Source organism: Ranitomeya variabilis, chromosome 1 (genome assembly GCF_051348905.1).
Source record: "Ranitomeya variabilis isolate aRanVar5 chromosome 1, aRanVar5.hap1, whole genome shotgun sequence".
Classification (NCBI taxonomy): Eukaryota; Metazoa; Chordata; class Amphibia; order Anura; family Dendrobatidae; genus Ranitomeya; species Ranitomeya variabilis.
This window is the reverse complement of record NC_135232.1, coordinates 302816058-302835559: the sequence shown is the minus strand read 5'-3', so window position 1 is coordinate 302835559 and position 19502 is coordinate 302816058. Positions and strand designations below refer to the sequence as shown.

The 19502-nt window shown below is 42.8% G+C and overlaps 1 protein-coding gene across 1 annotated transcript in view; it reads left to right on the top strand.

Moving 5' to 3' along the window:
* Nucleotides 1–19502, top strand: part of MYO1H (myosin IH) — a 190911-nt gene that overhangs the window by 56153 nt on the left and 115256 nt on the right. The window contains exons 9-12 of the mRNA XM_077295901.1: nucleotides 4786–4857; nucleotides 5104–5223; nucleotides 7561–7628; nucleotides 12685–12790. Coding sequence (XP_077152016.1) covers nucleotides 4786–4857; nucleotides 5104–5223; nucleotides 7561–7628; nucleotides 12685–12790 — 366 coding nt within the window. The remainder of the gene's footprint in view (nucleotides 1–4785; nucleotides 4858–5103; nucleotides 5224–7560; nucleotides 7629–12684; nucleotides 12791–19502) is intronic.

The window sequence follows — 19502 nt, the reverse complement described above, 5'->3', positions numbered from 1 at the left end:
GAGTGCAACCAAGAGGGCTGTTTTAATTGAAAGGATTTTTACAGGGATAGTATCGATAGGCTCGAATGGGGCCTGCGTTAAGGCTGAGAGTACCAGACTTAGGTCCCATGGGACTAACTTTTGTTTTATGATTGGTCTGGACCTAGTCACTGCTTTGAAAAACCTAGAAATCCAGTGATTGCTGGCCAAGTTAAAATTGTATAGCGCCCCCAGAGCCGATACTTGAACTCTGAGAGTACTTGTGGCCAGGCCCATTTCTAGACCCTTCTGTAAAAATTCAAGAATCAGATTTATACATGGTTTTTGGTCAACCTGAGCCCCTGTACTTGATAGAAATTTTCTCCACACCCTAACATAGATGTTTGTTGTAGCGGGTTTTCTACTCTTAAGGAGTGTATTTACTAGATCCTGAGAGAATCTCTTCCTCCTTAGTAACGACCTCTCAAACTCCATGCCGCTAGATGTAAGTTGGCTACTCGTGGATGGAGGATTGGGCCTTGGGAGAGCAGATCTGGCAATTCTGGAAGAATCCACGGTTGGCAGAGAGACATCTTCCTCAGCCACGGGAACCACGCTCTTTTGGGCCAAAATGGGGCTATTAAGATAACCCGGGCTCTGCCGCTGATCGGACCTGCCGATTGGTTCCGGTCCACCGCTCGAGCCGCGTCCTAATGCCGGAGACCCCGAGGTCCAACCCCCTTCCAAGACGCCGGGCGCCGCCATTAGCCGGGAAGAAAGCGCTACCATGCATGCCCGGCCGCGTCATCCACCCGCGCCGCCGGCCGCGTCATCCGGACACGCCCCTTCCGGTCGCAGCCGCGGCGCAGGGAGCAGACGCGCCGGACAAGGATGGCCCCACTCCCCAGCCGATGCCGGCACCAGCACAGGTGGCGGCAGAACCCAGGCCCCAGCAGACACGGCCCTACGAGAACCTCATACTCACCAGGCACGGACACCGCAGAAGCCAGCTCATCCACACCAGAGCTGCTTCCTCCTGCTGCCACCTAAACGAACAGTCCCCCTGCTGTGTGGTGCCTCCATTCTCATGACCAGGCCGAGGTAGGGGACCCCCGCTACCTGTACCGGTCTGTCAGGAGTGGGATCTTCATTCTTCGACCTTCTTCACGAGGTCAGTCTGAAGAGGTTCCGCTGTCAGGGACAGGAAACCAACTGATGTGGGAGAGATACCGCCCTTTTTATGTCTGTAGGTTTCCTGTCCCTGAAGGGCGGATTCCCTCTCGTTGTGCTGTCATGGCGACTGAATAAACTATTGTTGTTCTTATTCCATGAGATTTTTTTGTCTATATAACTAAAGGTACCTTCACACATAACGATTTCGTTAACGATATCATTGCAACGTCACTTTTTTTGTGACCTAGCAACGATCCCGCTAACGATCTCGTTATGTGTGACAGCGACCAACGATCAGGCCCCTGCTGGGAGATCGTTGGTCGTTGGGGAATGATGTCACCGCTGTGCTCTGCTTTACGGCCGGCGCTGACACAGTCAGTGCGGGAAGCTGACGGCGGGGGACGTGACAGACATCGGAATGTGAGTATGTAGTGTTTTTTTTTTTTACTTTTACAATGGTAACCAGGGTAAATATCGGGTTACTAAGCGCGGCCCTGCACTTAGTAACCCAATGTTTACCCTGGTTACCCGGGTGCTGCAGGGGGACTTCGGCATCGTTGAAGACAGTTTCAACGATGCCGAAGTCGTTCCCCTGATCGTTGGTCACTGGAGAGAGCTGTCTGTGTGACAGCTCCCCAGCGACCACACAACGACTTACCAACGATCACGGCCAGGTAATATTGCTGGTCGTGATCGTTGGTAAGTCGTTTAGTGTAATGGTACCTTAAGTGATGATGTTGGTTTCAAGTTCCTTATTAATTACAGTATCAATCAAAAGTTTGGACACACCTGTTCTTGCAATGATTTTCCTTGCTTTTATTGGAATATGCACATTGTAGATTAAGGGTGATGGCAGAAAATTCACGAATGGACACATATGAAAACAATGAGTAAAGAAATGTGTGAATCAAAACAGAATATGTGAGGAATTTATGATTCCTCAAAGTGCTCTTTTTTACTTTGATGACAGCTGTACACACCCACACTGTTATACTTCAGTCAAAGGGTATACTTTTAGGAATCTAAGGTTTAACACATATTTTAGTTGATTTCAAATATGTTACTTTACTCCTTGTTTCCATATGTCTCCTTTGTGGGATTGCTGCTCAGTCGTAATCTACAAAGTGCAAAATTCCAATATGAACGAGGAAAGCCACTGCATGTACAGATGAGTTCAAACATTTGACTGGTACAGTATATGTTTTGTATACATACAGTGGGTGAAATAAGTATTGAACACGTCACCAACTTTTAACGCGGCAAAACGCAACCGATCGCAGACACATGCGTCCCTAATGTTAAAGATAGGAATACATGACGCATGCGGATAATTGCGGCACAAACGCTGCGGACACAACCGCAAATGTGAAACTAGCCTAAGTAAATATATTTCTAAAGGTGCTATTGACATGAAATTCTCACCAGATGACAGTGACAACCCATCAATTCACACAGAGGCAAAGAAATCAAACCATGATGTCCATAAATTAAGTTATGCATAATAATGAGGAAAAAAGTACTGAACACATGAAGAAAGAGAGGTGCTTACTGAAATGTATTTAATACTTCGTACAAAAGCCTTTGTTGGTGATGACAGCTTCAAGACACCTCTTTTATGGAGAAACTAGTCGCATGCATTGCTTAGGTGTGAGTTTAGCCCATTCTTCCACACAAACACATTTAAAATCCTGACGGTTCTGTGGGCTCCTTCTATGAACTCCATAAATTTCCTATTGGATTCAGGTCAGTTGATTGGCTGGGCAATTTTAGCAGCTTTATTTTCTTTCTCTGAAACTAATTGAGAGTTTTCCTTGTGGGATTGGGATCATTATCTTGTCATTGTCATCCTGGTAGATGATAACCTTGTATGCGGCTTGATTCATACGTCCTTCGCAAAGAACAACCTGCCCAATTCCAGCCTTGCTGAAGCATCCCTAGATCATCACTGATTCTCCAGCAAATTTCACTGTGGGTGCAAGACTCTGTGGCTTGTACGCCTCTCCTGGTCTCCGCCTAACCATTAGACGACCAGGTGTTGATCTGGGGATGCTTCAGCAAGGCTGGAATTGGGCAGGTTAATCTTTGCGAAGGATGTATGAATCAAGCCACATACAAGGTTATCCTAGAAAAACAGTTTATTCCTTCTGCTCAGGCAATGTTCCCCAACTCTGAGGACTGTTTTTTCCAGCAGGACAATGCGCCATGCCACACAGTTTGGTCAATCAAGGTGTATATGAAGGGCCCCCACATCAAATCCTTGTCATGGCCAGCCCAATCTCCAGACCTGAACCTCATTGAAAACCTCTGGAATGTAATCAAGAGGAAGATGGATAGTCACAAACCATCAAACAAAGAAGAACTACTTAAATTTTTGTACCAGGAGTGGCATAAGGTCACCCAAAAGCAGTGTGAAAGACTGATGGAAAGCATGCCAAGACGCATGAAAGCTGTGATTAAAAATCATGGTTATTCCACAAAATACTGATTTGTGAACTCTTCCTGAGATAAAACATTAGTATTGTTGTTTTTAAATGATTATGAACTTGTTTTTTTTGCATTATTTGAGGTCTGCAAGCAATGAATTTTTTTGTTATTTTGAACATTTCTCATTTTTAGAAAATAAATACAAAATGTATTGCTTGGATCTTCAGAAACATGTTGTCAGTAGTTTATATAATAAAAGAACAATTTACATTTTACTAAAAAATATACCTATAAAAGGAAAAATCAGACAAAGTGAACATTTTGCAGTGGTATCTTAGTTTTTACCAGAGGCTGTGTATATATATATAGATGGTGGCCTGATTCTAACGCATCGGGTATTCTAGAATCTGTATGTAGTTTATTTATGAAGATTTAAGAATAATGTAATGAATACTCAGGATTCGGCCATAGTGTGGTTCAAATCCTGCACCAATTCGCGGCTGGACTGCGCCTGTTGCGGCGGTGGACACCGCAATGACAGCCTGCGTGTAGGCTGTAACCTCTCTTCCTTTGTTGGACATTCTACACTATATTGACTAGAGCTCTCCTGACAGGTCATATAGTCACTTGCTCCCAGCTATTATCCCAATTTACGTTACTGATGAAGGTCCCGTTGTATGACCGAAACGTTTTGTTGGATTTGGGATACAATAAATCTTTCATTTCTTCTCACAATTAAGTTGAGTGCCGGGTTTTGTATTGTTTATTGATTACGGTTTGGGAACCTACCCGTGCACCAGATTTGGTTGTGCACACGTTAATCTAACCATATCGTCACAGAATGACGGCACATCGCTAACGCATGCTCAGTATGGCATGCGTTGGCGATGCGCCCGGTAACAGGGTTAATGGCAGTGTTAACGGACTGTGTTACACCGCGTTATGCCGTGGAGTAACGGACTGCTAAAACGCTATGTGGGCGCTGACTGGAGGGGAGTAGGGAGGGTCCAATTCGCAGCCGGACTGTGCCTGTCGCTGATTGGTCGCGCCCAGCCGGCCGCGACCAATCAGCGACGCGGGATTTCCGTGACAGACAAACAGACAAAAAGACGGAAGTGGACCTTAGACGATTATATATATATATATATATATATATATATATATATATATATATCTACTGTATATAAAAGACTAAGTGAATAAGGTTTGCTTTCTTTTTTCTTATTGCAGCTTCTTGGTGTTCCGGTGTCCATTTTACAAGAAGCTCTAACGCACAAGAAGATTGAAGCTAGATCTGAGCAGGTTTGTTTTCTCAAGTTATGTGTTAGATTATCATTCTATAGTTCTTTCTATTAAAGGGATTATACAGGACTAAAGCCTTTAACTTGCTGATCAAACACTAATTTTATTGACAAGCAGTCCAGTAAATAGCAGATCGATAGAATCAGGGGTTTCTCTGTCTCTACATTATGCTGCTCTCAGATTACGTAGCGAAGGCCTGCTGACAGATTCCCTTTAATAATCTCAGGTATTTATTGTCACCTCCAGGTTCTCAGCCCTTTAAATTTAGAATTGGCTTACTATGCCCGTGATGCCCTTGCCAAAGCAATGTATGGGAGATCCTTCAGCTGGCTTGTTAACAAAATTAATAGGTCGCTAGCAAATAAGGTAAAACTCACAGCATTAATCAAATGTTTATGCTTTTCATGGTACATAAATTATCTTTTTATTTTCCTATATTACTTTCCTTTATTCTATGATCAAAAGTACTTTATATATACTTTCTTATTTATTATGATTGCTAATATAGTGTGAACATATTCCGCATCACTTTACAGACGTTGTGATTAGAGATGAGCGAATTTGCCCGGCTTCCTGGATCGTGCCAGCCGATCAGTTGATTGGCGCCGCAGCTGCTTGTGTCGCGGCTGTGTCACATTTACAGCACATGCATGGAGAACCTGTTTGTTGGGCTCTCCGTGCATGTGTCATGACTGTGACACAGCTACGACACATGCAACTGTGGCGCCGATCAGCTGATCAGCTGGCACGATCCAGGAAGCTGGGTTCCCTCTGCAGCTTATTCGACAAGCGCTATAACTAGCCGAATAAGAGGGAACCCAAGCAAATTCGCTCATCTCTAGTTGTGATCACTCCCAATCTACATTCCCTATCAGTATGTCTCTGCGGGAAAAAAACTGAGTATCTGAAGGAAACCCACATGAACACAGGGAGAAGGCACAACCTCTATCTAGAAGTTGCTGGGATTTGATTCCATGACCCAAGTACTGCAAGGGAACAGTGTTAACCACTGAGCCCCTCATGCTACTCTCGAATAAGAATATAAACTGGAATTATAAAATTAGACACTCGATGGTTTGATGGAAAGTAGGTCAGACAACATTTGATGACAAAGTGGTATAGTTTCAGGCCTTGTCAGTAGCAGAGTATTCAGATCTTGGTGGTAAAATATCTGTACCTATGGTGACAAAGTGGTGCACAAAAAAAAATGTTCAGTCCTTCTTGATATAGCTGTAGATTGTCCAATCCCCATTGGCCAGTAGTAACTCACTCTTCCCATGTGAAATTTACTGTTAGGCCATGTTCAGATGTAGAGATTGGCATAGCAGCTACCTTAAGGTACATTAGACAATATTATTGTCCATCACAGTGGTCTATGGTTGATGCATGATGCATTCTAACTCTTACCTGACTGCTTCTACATCTCTTATTTTGATTAGCTGCCTTATGCAACGTCACATGCGCGACATACCGCAATTATGATGTTGCGACAGACTGGCAAATCAAAAGAAAAGCTGCAGATGCTGGAAAGTCAGATGCGGTACTCTCACTCCCGTGTAGCTCCCGCTCTGTAGCGTTACAGTGGTTTGTGAAAATCACAGCAAAAAGTTGATATTATCACAAGCCACATTTGACGTGCAAAGAATGGTAGTGACTAATAGTTTACATGATCAAACAATAGAGCGAGGAGACTAGACTAGTATGTTGGAATTACGGTGAGTTGAGCAGCAAATTCGAAGTTCCCCAGTTTTTTTATATTGGAAGAAAGGCTACGTATATAGTGAACATTGCTGTGATTTTACTGCAACTCATGAGTAACCCAGTGTCATTGACAAGTTCTTGTCTAAATGTTCTGTTTTAGGAGAAAATTGAGTGACTATAGATAATTAGTGTAACCCAAAATTTGCATATTTATTAATTCGGATGAAAAGGTGTTGGAATGGTTGCACGGGGACCATTGAACTATACAGGGATCAAAATTTTCTAATGGCTGTCTTGGTTGAAGTTAATTGAAGGAGAGAGTTAAATGGTGGCAGTAGAAGGGAATAGATAGAGGCAACTTACAATATGTTCTGCAGTAAATGGTTGCTGGAGGTGGCCTTGGGGAAGTGGGTACACTTTTCCATGTTTTTATATTGGGCTTGCTTTTTCGTTTTTGTTTTTCTCGCTGTTTCCTACTCTCAATAGATAATAACAATTAACCAATCACAAAGTGATCATATTTTTCATCCTCCTCTATAACGGATCTCTGCAGCAATCCCTTCAGTGCAGCAAAGGGAGAAATAGAGTAGCTGTAACATGAGCGATCTTGCCAAACATCCTGTTATGTTCTTGTACATATCAACAGCTCTGTCCTTTGTCATAAAATATTTAGCTCCTAAACGCTGAGGATGCTGGTGTGACCTTCTGGAGCCATGAAATGCAATAAAATATTCATATCAATATGGCTTACATTTACACCACTTGCTTCTAAGCAGATGATAAACGGGATCTATTTAGAAATTGGTTATAAGTAGATTAGAAATTGCAAAGATGACAATTTTGGTGATTTTACTTTTTTATATACTGTATATTGCTTGAATTTGGTGGTATATTTAATATTAATGTGGCATTCATACAATACAAATGTTTATGATAAACATGTTCTATTACATTATGATGAGACTTGATTAATTAATTTTACCATGTAATTGGAACTAACAGGAGCCACCCAAGAAAACAGTAATAGGACTTCTGGACATCTATGGCTTTGAAGTGTTTGAAATAAACAGGTAAATTTCTCACTTCTCCGATCCAATATACAGTAATATCATTTCATTTGCGCCCCCCCCCATGTATAATTTGCATTCTGAAATTGGAATTTTGTTAAATGCCCAAGAAATCACTGGTCCTTTAATAATGTTATGCATTTTTTTTTCCTATCTTAAAAATACGAAAAATGTACAGTAAAGTGTATATGTATTAACTGTAGTAGCTTTATGTCATGCTTGGACTCCAGTGAGGACTCCTTATGGGAGAAAAGGTCATAGGTAACCTTGCAACAATCCCATTTTTTTCTCATAGAAAATTATTGGAATTGCAACAATGGTAATATTTAATTGGTAATGTCATAAAGAGGAGGAGCCCTGGTGCTTAAACGAAACCTTTCATCTCCAGAAATGAAATAGCTTTTCAAGCATGCCTACCTCTGCCTGCCTTACTGGAACAGAGGCTGAAGGGAGAAAATGAAGGTATATCCTCCCAGAACAGGCTGTCAGTGAATGTGCACTCTCACTGTGTAGTGAGCAGTGACTGTAACATCTCCCTGCTCCGCTCTGATGACTGGAGGTGAGCGGCTGCAGAGTATATATAACTTTATTTTCTGCCTATACCCGCTGCTCCAATAAGGTAGCTAGGCATGGTATAAATATTGTGGTATAAAAAATATATCTGTATTTATCTGTATTAATAAAACCGTAAGTTTGGCCAGCAATAGATCTGCAAAGAAACTACAGAAGATGCATATCATAACAATTGGAATGCAACAGGAAAAAATGTATATGACACGAAATGTGTGACAAATTTAAAAAAAATAATTGTATGCTTATATCAAGGCTCAGACGCCAAAGAAAAATTAGAAATAAATCAATAATAATGACACAGTGTATCTGAAATGGATCTATAAGTAGGTCATCATGCCCCCGAAAGGATATTTTTATATTTATAATTGCACATACAAGTGCAGATTGTACATGAAAAATAGTCATTCCTATATGGAAAGGGAATGACAATCTAATAAAATACAAGATCTTATTGGCACACAGAGAACTTAATGGAAAGTATGAGATCTCCTTATCAGTGCACACATATTGCCACAGTGCACAAATGTATACGTGCTAATGTGCAAATGCTATTAAATATTAAAGTATTATGGTGATATAGGATCGAGGGCACAAACATTTTTTATCAAGCAGAATAGTCAGAAATCTTTCTACTCCAGCATAGTGACCTACTTATAGATCCATTTCATATACATTGTGTCGTTATTATTTATTTATTTACGGTATGTTTTATACCTCTTTGACTTGCTCTCGGTTTTCTCGTTTCTGTTGTTTATATTGTAATTTTGCTGAGGGTCTTTTCCTTCTTTCATTTTTGCTCCAGTACACATACATTGGGGAAAATAAGTATTTGATGCACTGATGATTTTGCAAGTTTTCCCACCTACAAAATAATGGAGAGGTCTGTAATTGTTATCGGAGGTACACTTCAACTGTGAGAGACAGAATCTAAGAAAAAAATCCAGAAAATCACATTATATAATTTTTACATAATTAATTAAAATTTTAAGAAACATACAATACAATAGAAAAACAGAACTTAATATTTGGTACAGAAACCTTTGTTTGCAATTGCAGAGGTCAGGCATTTCCTGTAGTTCTTGACCAAGTTTGCACATACTGCAGCAGGGATTGTGGCCCACTCCTCTATACCGATCTTCTCCAAATCTTTCAGGTTTCGGGGTTGTTTTGGGCAATATTGAGTTTCTGCTCCTTCAAAATATTTTCTATTGGGTTCAGGTCTGGAGACTGGCTGGGCAGCTCCAGGACTTTGAAATGCTTCTTACAGAGCAACTCCCTAGTTTCCCTGGCTGTGTGTTTTGGGGGCTTGTCATTCTGGAAGACCCTGCTACAACCCATCTTCAGTGCTCTTGAGGGAAGGAGGTTGTTGGCCAAAATCTCGCAAAACATGACCCCATCCATCCTCCCTTCAATACGGTGCAGTCGTCTGTCCCCTTTGCAGAAAAGCCTCCCCAAAGTATGATGTTTCCCCCACTATGATTCATGGTTGGGACAGTGTCTTAGGTTGTACTCATCCTTTTTCTTCATCCAAACATGGTGAGTGGAGTTGATACCAAAAGTTCTATTTTGGTCTTTTCTGACCATGTGCCCTTCTACCATACCTCCTCTAGCTCATCTGTGTGACAGCATGGGAAACACTGGTGCGGTGGTTCTTATTTGCAGTAACGCTACTGCCGGAAAGACCGTCGGTCAGAGCACTGCGGGGTCATGCTGTTAGATGTCAGCGTGACCCCACAGCTGTGACTGTCACCCGCAGTAATGCTACCGCTGGTACTGTCAGTCACAGTGCTGCGGGATCATACTGGCAGATGTCAGCGTGAACCCACAGCTGTGACTGTGACCCGCAGGCGTGGGCCGATGAGACTACTGCTCCATTGGGCTACGTCTGCTGTCACTGATAACAGTGACAGCAGGTGCCGCTGATGGCAGATGTAGTATCATCTGCTGGCGCCTGTGCTCATAGTTAAAAAAAAAGTAAAATTACATACACATTCAAATAAAAACAAAAAACTATTATACTCACCTTAACGCCCAATCCCGATGCCCTTGTCTCCTAGAAATAATGTAAAATAATAAACCAACGTATACTCACCTTTCTGCCATAGTCTAGGAAATCCGAATGTCCCACGGCGATCTCACACGTAGAACAGTCACATCGGGATATGTGACCGCTCTATCCAGTGATACATTGACAGGAGGTAATAGCTCCCGCAGTGTATTACTGTGCTGTTGTGAGAGTTCACCGGAGTTCATCATCTCTGGTGCTCTCACTTACAGAACCACTGTGTGAGAACTTTCCCACGAAGCAGTGGTGCCGTAAGGGAGATCACTGGAGCTGATCAGCTGATAAACTCCAGTGAACTCTCTCACGGCAGCTCAGTGATACACTGTGGGAGCGATTACCTCCTGTCAGTGTATCACCAGCTGTCTTTAAGAGCAGTCACATCACTGATGTGACTGCTCTTAAAGTGATCAGGATTGTCATGGGACATTATGGATTATCTTCTCGGCGGACAGGTGAGGAATATTGAAGTTTATCATTTTATTTTTGTTGCAGGAGACGTTGGCTTCAGTGGATTAGGCGTTCGGTAAGTATGGTTTAATTAAGATTATTAAAGGAGTCTGTCATTATTTCAAATAAAGGACTTTATTCTGGTTGTCTGTGTTTTTATACAATATCACTATGGGGTTACTAATGTATAGGTGTCTTATAGACGCCTCTCCATTACTAACCTGTGGGCTTGATGTCACCTAACATAAAGGTGACATCAACTCCACAAATATAAACCCCACTTGCCATGGCAACAGGGCAACTGGGTAGAGCTAAGTGCCAGAATTGGTGCATTTTATAGATGCGCTTTTCTGGGGTATCTGAGAGCTGATGTTTTTAGTCTGGGAGAGGACTAATATCCATGGCCCCTTCCTAGGCTATTAATATCAGCCTGCAGCTGTCTGCCTAGCCTTTGCTGGTTAGGTTTTATAGGGGACCCTATGTAAAAAAAATTCTGGGATCCCCCTGTAAACTAGCTAGTAAAGTCTAAGCAAACACCTGTGAGCTGATATTAAAGGGAATCTGTCACCAGTTTTTTGGGCTACCAGGTAAAAATACCATTCAATTCAGTGCCCCCTATGCATTCCACAAGTACTTCTGATACCCCTGACTCCCCACGTATGATCCATAAATACCTTTTTTATTCCTCCCGCGTTGTATGTTAATATGGTTGGTCCAGTCCAATGGGCGGGGCTTAGTGTCCGTGTCTTCCCCCCTCCTTGCTTGCTTCTACGCAATCCTTGCGGTGAATTTTGGCAATTGCGAAGTCATCTTGCGCGTGCGCAGTATGCTTTGCCCAACAGTGGACAAAGCAGAAAAGCTGTATTGCGCATGCGCCGGCATAAGCGGTTGCTTTCTATGGCCCGGCACACAGAAATAGCAGCGAAATACTTCCGGTACATAGAAAGCAATCGTGTATGCCGGCGCATGCGCAATACAGCTTTTCTGCTTTGCCCACTCTTGCCTTTGGAATGCACACGTGCAAAAACTACGCAATCGCTGAAATTCACCGCAAGGAATGCGTAGAAGCGAGGAGGGGGGGGGAGAGACAGACACTAAGCCCCACCCATCGGACCGGACCAACCATGTTAACATACAGCGCCTGAGGAATAAAAAAGGTATTTATGGATCATACGTGGGGAGTCAGGGGCTATCAGAAGTACTTGTGGAATGCATAGGGGGCACTGAATTGAATGGTATTTTTACCTGGTAGCCCAAAAAACTGGTGACAGATTCCCTTTAATATCAGCTCACAGGTGTTTGCTTAGACTTTACTGGCTAGTTTACAGGGGGATCCTAGAAAAAACTACAAAGGCTGATGATAATGTGTGTGTTTGTGTTTTCTTATTGGCTTAATAATGAGGGTGTCGAGCTGACACCTTTTCATTGCTAAGCCTACAGCTAAGTGTCAATGACAGCTGCTGACACCTATTACTGCATCAGTATGAAAAAGGTGGTGTTGAACCAAGAAATTACGGTACATCACAAAACTTTTATTTTAAATATCTTTATTTAGCTCAAAAAAAGCTTTCATAGCTGTATAAAAATGCATGCATAAATGCTGCAAAAATGCATGTTTTTCCGCAGTGTTTTTCCCTTGCCAAAAGATGTCGAAACCTTGCAGAAACTTCTGCAAGCAAATACTCAACCTGCGCACATTGCCTTTCTCTGAATGGTATAAACATTGCTTGAAGTGTTTAAAAAATTCTGCAGCAAAAATGCGTAAGCAATGGAAAAAATATATTAAATGAGGGACGATTACTGGTGCATACTTGGATATCTGTGGAAAACAGAAAATACTGCATTTTTTCCTCATGTGGGAACATGGCCCTATTATCTTGTTAAGTGTATATGTGAAACAAATAAATCTGTAGAATGTATGTATTAATTGGTTTATTACATTGTAATATTATTAAACTTTATTAATTTCCCCAGCTTTGAGCAATTTTGCATTAACTACTGTAATGAGAAACTGCAGCAGCTCTTCATTGCTATGACACTAAAAGCGGAGCAAGAAGAATATGAAACAGAAGGAATTGAGGTAATCAACAATATATTTGTGTAATTTGTATGTTTACAATCATTTAATAGGACAATAATGTGTAACAATCAGATCCACTCCACTTCTATAACATCCTGCTTGAAAATCAGCATCACAATTTTCAAAATGACAGGTTCCCTTTATCCAAGAAGTATCGTTTCTCCTTGCGGAGAGTGACATGATAAGCATGTCGAGGTGAGGAGACTTAAAGCTGCAATGCTCCTCTGGGAAATATGCAAATTGTCTCTTCAGAGAGGAAGAGGACTAGAACTCTAGTGCCACCTATTGGAAGTAGTAATCCTAACAGTCAATGTTGACCCTTTAACGAGCCTTGTCACATGACTTAGGATAATAGCCAAACCAGAATCTCAATTTGCAGACACTGAGATTCTAGTTGGGCTATTATCCTAAGTCATGTGACAAGGCTCGTTAAAGGGTCGACATTGACTATTAGGATTGCTACTTCCAATAGGTGGCACTAGAGTTCTAGTCCTCTTCCTCTCTGAAGAGACAATTTGCAGGTTCCCTTTAATAATTTTTAACTGTTTGGCCAACCCTGCCTAAGAAGATGACAGTATATAATCAGTCAAATCTGCCATTGAGATTGCCTGACTTCGAGGCCACAGTCTTTGTCTCCTCTCTTGAAATAATTTGCAACCAAATAAAAAAATCACCTTTCACAATTCAACATGTTTAATTAACCCCTTCCCGACCTTTGACGCCACGTAGGCGTCATGAAAGTCGGTGCCAATCCGACCTGTGACGCCTATGTGGCGTCATGGAATGATCGGGTGAAAGGGTTAACTCCAATTTCACCCGATCTGCAGGGACAGGGGGAGTGGTGCTTCAGCCCAGGGGGGGTGGCTTCACCCCCCCCGTGGCTACGATCGCTCTGATGGGCTGTTGAAAGTGAAACAGCCAATCAGAGCGATTTGTAATATTTCACCTATAAAAATGGTGAAATATTACAATCCAGCCATGGCCGATGCTGCAATAGCATCTGCCATGGCTGGAGACCCCGATCTGCCCCCCCCACTGCCACCGATCGCCTCCCCAGTCGTCCTTTCTGCCCTGTCCTCCTGTCCCCTCCCCTCCGTCCTCCTGTCCGCTCCCCCGTCCTCCTGTCTGCTCCCCCCGTGCTCCGATCCCCCCCTGTGTTCCGATCCCATCCCCCCATACTTACCGAGCTCCGATGTCCCTCCCGGTGTCCGTCCGTCTTCTCCATGGGCGCCGCCATCTTGGAAAATGGCGGGCGCATGCGTAGTGCGCCCGCCGAATCTGCCGGCCGGCAGATTCGTTCCCTGTACATTTTGGTCGCTGTGATAGGTTCTATCACAGCGATCAAAATAAAAAAAATAAAAATAAACCCCCCCTTTATCAACCCCATAGGTAGGGACAATAATAAAATACAGAAAATATAATTATTTTTGTTTTTCCATTAGGGTTAGGGTTAGGGGTAGGGTTAGGGTTAGGGGTAGGGTTAGGGTTGCACTTAGGGTTAGGGATGCACTTAGGGTTAGGGTTGCCCTTAGGGTTAGGGTTGCACTTAGGGTTAGGGTTGCACTTTGGGTTAGGGTTGCACTTAGGGTTAGGGTTGTACTTAGGGTTGCACTTAGGGTTAGGGTTGCACTTAGGGATAGGGTTGCACTTAGGGTTGCACTTGGTGTTGCACTTAGGGTTGCACTTAGGGTTAGGGTTGCACTTAGGGTTAGGGTTGCACTTAGGGCTAGGGTTGCACTTAGGGTTGCACTTAGGGTTAGGGTTGCACTTAGGGTTAGGGTTGCACTTAGGGTTGCACTTAGGGTTAGGGTTGTACTTAGGGTTAGGGTTCCACTTAGGGCTAGGGTTGCACTTAGGGCTAGGGTTAGAATTAGGGTTAGGGTTAGAATTAGGGTTAGGGTTAGAATTAGGGTTAGGGTTGCAATTAGGGTTAGGGTTACAATTAGGGTTAGAATTATGGCTAGGGTTGGAATTAGGGTTAGAATTAGGCTATGTGCACACGGTGCGCATTTGGCTGCAGATCCGCAGCGGATTGGTCGCTGCGGATTTGTAGCAGTTTTCCATCAAGTTTACAGTACCACGTAAACCTATGCGAAAACCAAATCCACTGTGCCCATGGTGCGGAAAATACAGCACGGAAACGCTGCGTTGTATTTTCCGCAGCATGTCAATTCTTTGTGCGGATTCCGCAGCGTTTTACACCTGCTCCATAATAGGAATCCGCAGGTGAAATCCACACGAAAAACACTGGAAATCTGCGGTAAATCCGCAGGTAAAGCGCAGTGCGTTTTACCTGAAGATTTTTCAAAAACGGTGCGGAAAAATCCACACACAAATCCACAACGTGAGCACATAGCCTTAGGATTAGGGTTGGAATTAGAGTTAGGGTTGGAATTAGGGTTAAGACTAGGGTTAGGGGTGTGTTGGGGTTAGGATTGTGGTTAGGGTTGGGATTAGGGTTTGGGGTGTGTTGGGGTTAGTGTTGGAGTTAGAATTGAGGGGTTTCCACTGTTTAGGCACATCAGGGGGTCTCCAAACGCGACATGGTGCCACCATTGATTCCAGCCAATCTTGCGTTGAAAAAGTCAAATGGTGCTCTCTCCCTTCCGAGCCCCGGCATGTGCCCAAACAGTGGTATACCCCCACATATGGGGTACCAGCGTACTCAGGAGAAACTGGACAACAACTTTTGGGGTCCAATTTCTCCTGTAACCCTTGGGAAAATAAAAAATTGAGGGCTAAAAAATTATTTTTGAGGAAAGAAAAATGATTTTTTTATTTTCACGGCTCTGCGTTATAAACTTCTGTGAAGCACTTGGGGGTTCAAAGTGCTCACCACACATCTAGATAAGTTTCTTTGGGGGGTCTAGTTTCCAAAATGGGGTCACTTGTGGGGGGTTTCTACTGTTTAGGCACATCAGGGGCTCTGCAAACGCAACGTGACGCCCCCAGAGCATTCCATCAAAGTCTGCATTTCAAAACGTCCCTACTTCACTTCCGAGCCCCGGCATGTGCCCAAACAGTGGTTTACCCCCACATATGGGGTATCAGCGTACTCAGGAGAAACTGGACAACAAATTTTGGGGTCAAATTTTTCCTGTTACCCTTGGGAAAATATAAAATTGCGGGCTAAAAAATCATTTTTGAGAAAAGAAAAATTATTTTTTATTTTCATGGCTCTGCGTTATAAACTTCTGTGAAGCATTTGGGGGTTCAAAGTGCTCACCACACATCTAGATTAGTTCCTTGGGAGGTCTAGTTTCCAAAATGGGGTCACTTATGGGGGAGCTCCAATGTTTAGGCACACAGGGGCTCTCCAAACGTGACATGGTGTCCGCTAATGATTGGAGCTAATTTTCCATTCAAAAAGCCAAATGGCGTGCCTTCCCTTCCGAGCCCTGCCGTGCGCCCAAACAGTGGTTTACCCCCACATATAGGGTATCAGCGTACTCAGGACAAACTGGACAACAACATTTGGGGTCCAATTACTCCTGTTACTCTTGGGAAAATAAAAAATTCTGGGCTAAAAATCATTTTTGAGAAAAGAAAAATTATTTTTTATTTTCACGGCTCTGCGTTATAAACTTCTGTGAAGCACTTCTTTGTTTAAAGTGCTCACTATGCATCTAGATTAGTTCCTTGGGAGGTCTAGTTTCCAAAATGGGGTCACTTGTGGGGGAGCTCCAATGTTTAGGCACACAGGGGCTCTCCAAACACGACATGGTGTCCGCTAACGATTGGAGCTAATTTTCCATTCAAAAAGTCAAATGGCGCGCCTTCCCTTCCGAGCCTTGCCGTGCGCCCAAACAGTGGTTTACCCCCACATATGAGGTATCCGCATACTCAGGAGACATTGCCCAACAAATTTTATGATCCATTTTATCCTGTTGTCCATGTGAAAATGAAAAAATTGAGGCTAAAAGAATTTTTTTGTGAAAAAAAGTACTTTTTCATTTTTACGGATCAATTTGTGAAGCACCTGAGGGTTTAAAGTGCTCACTATGCATCTAGATAAGTTCCTTGGGGGGTCTCATTTCCAAAATGGGGTCACTTGTGGGGAAGCTCCAATGTTTAGGCACACGGGCTCTCCAAACGCGACATGGTATCCGCTAAAGATGGAGATAATTTTTCATTCAAAAAGTCAAATGGCGCTCCTTCCCTTCCGAGCCTTACCATGTGCCCAAACAGTGGTTTACCCCCACATGTGAGGTATCAGTGTACTCAGGAGAAATTGCCCAACAAAGTTTAGGATCCATTTTATCCTGTTGCCCATGTGAAAATTAAAAAATTGAGGCTAAAAGAATTTTTTTGTGAAAAAAAAGTACTTTTTCATTTTTACGGATCAATTTGTGAAGCACCTGGGGGTTTAAAGTGCTCACTATGCATCTAGATAAGTTCCTTGGGGCGTCTAGTTTCCAAAATGGGGTCACTTGTGGGGGAGCTCCAATGTTTAGGCACACGGGGGCTCTCCAAACGCAACATGGTGTCCGCTAAAGATTGGAGCCAATTTTTCATTCAAAAAGTCAAATGGCGCTCCTTCCCTTCCGAGTTCTGCCGTGCGCCCAAACAGTGGTTTACCCCCACATATGAGGTATCAGCGTACTCAGAACAAATTGGACAACAACTTTCGTGGTCTAGTTTCTCCTTTTACCCTTGGAAAAATAAGAAAATTGTTGCTAAAAGATCATTTTTGTGACTAAAAAGTTAAATGTTCATTTTTTCCTTCCATGTTCCTTCTGCTGCTGTGAAACACCTGAAGGGTTAATAAACTTATTGAATGTGGTTTTGAGCACCTTGAGGAGTGCAGTTTTTAGAATGGTGTCACTATTTGGGTATTTATAGAACCCTCAAACTGACTTCAAATGTGAGGTGGTCCCTAAAAAAAATGGTTTTGTAAATTTTGTTGTAAAAATGAGAAATCACTGGTCAAATTTTAACCCTTATAACTTCCTAGCAAAAAAAATTTTGTTTCCAAAATTGTGCTGATGTAAAGTAGACATGTGGGAAATGTTATTTATTAACTATTTTGTGTCACATAACTCTCTGGTTTAACAGAATAAAAATTCAAAATGTGAAAATTGCTAAATTTTCAAACTTTTCGCCAAATTTCCGTTTTTTTTCACAAATAAACGCAGATATTATCGACCTAAATTTACCACTAACATGAAGCCCAATATGTCTCGAAAAAAACAATCTCAGAATCGCTAGGATCCGTTGAAGCGTTCCTGAGTTATTACCTCATAAAGGGACACTGGTCAGAATTGCAAAAAATGGCGAGGTCATTAAGGTCAAAATAGGCTGGGTCATGAAGGGGTTAAATCATATAGCAAAAGGCGTCAACAATAATTTTTTCATTATATTTTTTAGTTTTAAAATTAGGTTTTAACAGCAAACGCTTATTTTTCACCTAAACTTCTCAGCATAATAATCTCCTCTGTAAATTATACAGATTATTTACATGTTGCCATGATATCAGTGTATATAAGTATAGTTGCAATAAATGCTCTAGACAGGAATACCCCTCTAAAGGGGTTGTCTCACAAAAGACATTTATGGCTCACCTCAGGGAACTTCAGAACAGGGGATCTACATCCCACATCAACTGGCATCTGATCACCAGATAGTAGAGGTGATGGCATACGGGCAACACTCTCCATTAATTGCTGTGTGAGATTATTTGATTGGCTGTTTATGGAATATCAATTAATGTAGAGACCTCTTTACTCACTGGTTCTTGGACACTGTACAGGTTGGGTGATTGGTGGACCCCATTCTGAAGATAGGTGTGGGTCTCAGAAATGAGACCCACTTCTATTAGATATTTGTGGCTTATCCTAAAGATATATATACACTGCTCAAAAAACAAAGGGATCACTTAAACAACAGAATATAACTCCAAGTAAATCAAACTTCTGCGAAATCAAACTGTCCACTTAGGAAGCGACACTGTTTGACAATCAATTTCACATGCTGTTGTGCAAATGGAATAGACAACAGATGGAAATTATTGGCAATTATCAAGACACACTCAATAAAGGAGTGGTTCTGCAGGTGGGGACCACAGACCACATCTCAGTACCAATGCTTTCTGGCTGATGTTTTGGTCACTTTTGAATGTTGGTTGTGCTTTCACACTCGTGGTAGCATAAGACGGACTCTACAACCCACACAAGTGGCTCAGGTAGTGCTTCTCATCCAGGATGGCACATCAATGTGAGCTGTGGCAAGAAGGTTTGCTGACTGTCAGTGTAGTGTCCAGAGGCTGGAGACGCTACCAGGAGACAGGCCAGTACACCAGGAGATGTGGAGGGGGCCGTAGGAGGGCAACAACCCAGCAGCAGGACCGCTACCTCAGCCTTTGTGCAAGGAGGAACAGGAGGAGCACTGCCAGAGCCCTGCAAAATGACCTCCAATGCATGTGTCGGCACAAACGGTTAGAAACCGACTCTATGACGATGGTCTGAGTGCCCGACGTCCACAGATGGGGGTTGTGCTCAAAGCCCAACACCGTGCAGGATGCTTTGCATTTGCCACAGAACACCAGGATTGGCAAATTTGCCTCTGGCACCCTGTGCTCTTCACAGATGAGAGCAGGTTCACACTGAGCACATGTGACAGACGTGACAGAGCCTGGAGACGCTGTGGAGAGTGATCTGCTGCCTGCAACATCCTACAGCATGACCGGTTTGGCAGTGGGTCAGTAATGGTGTGG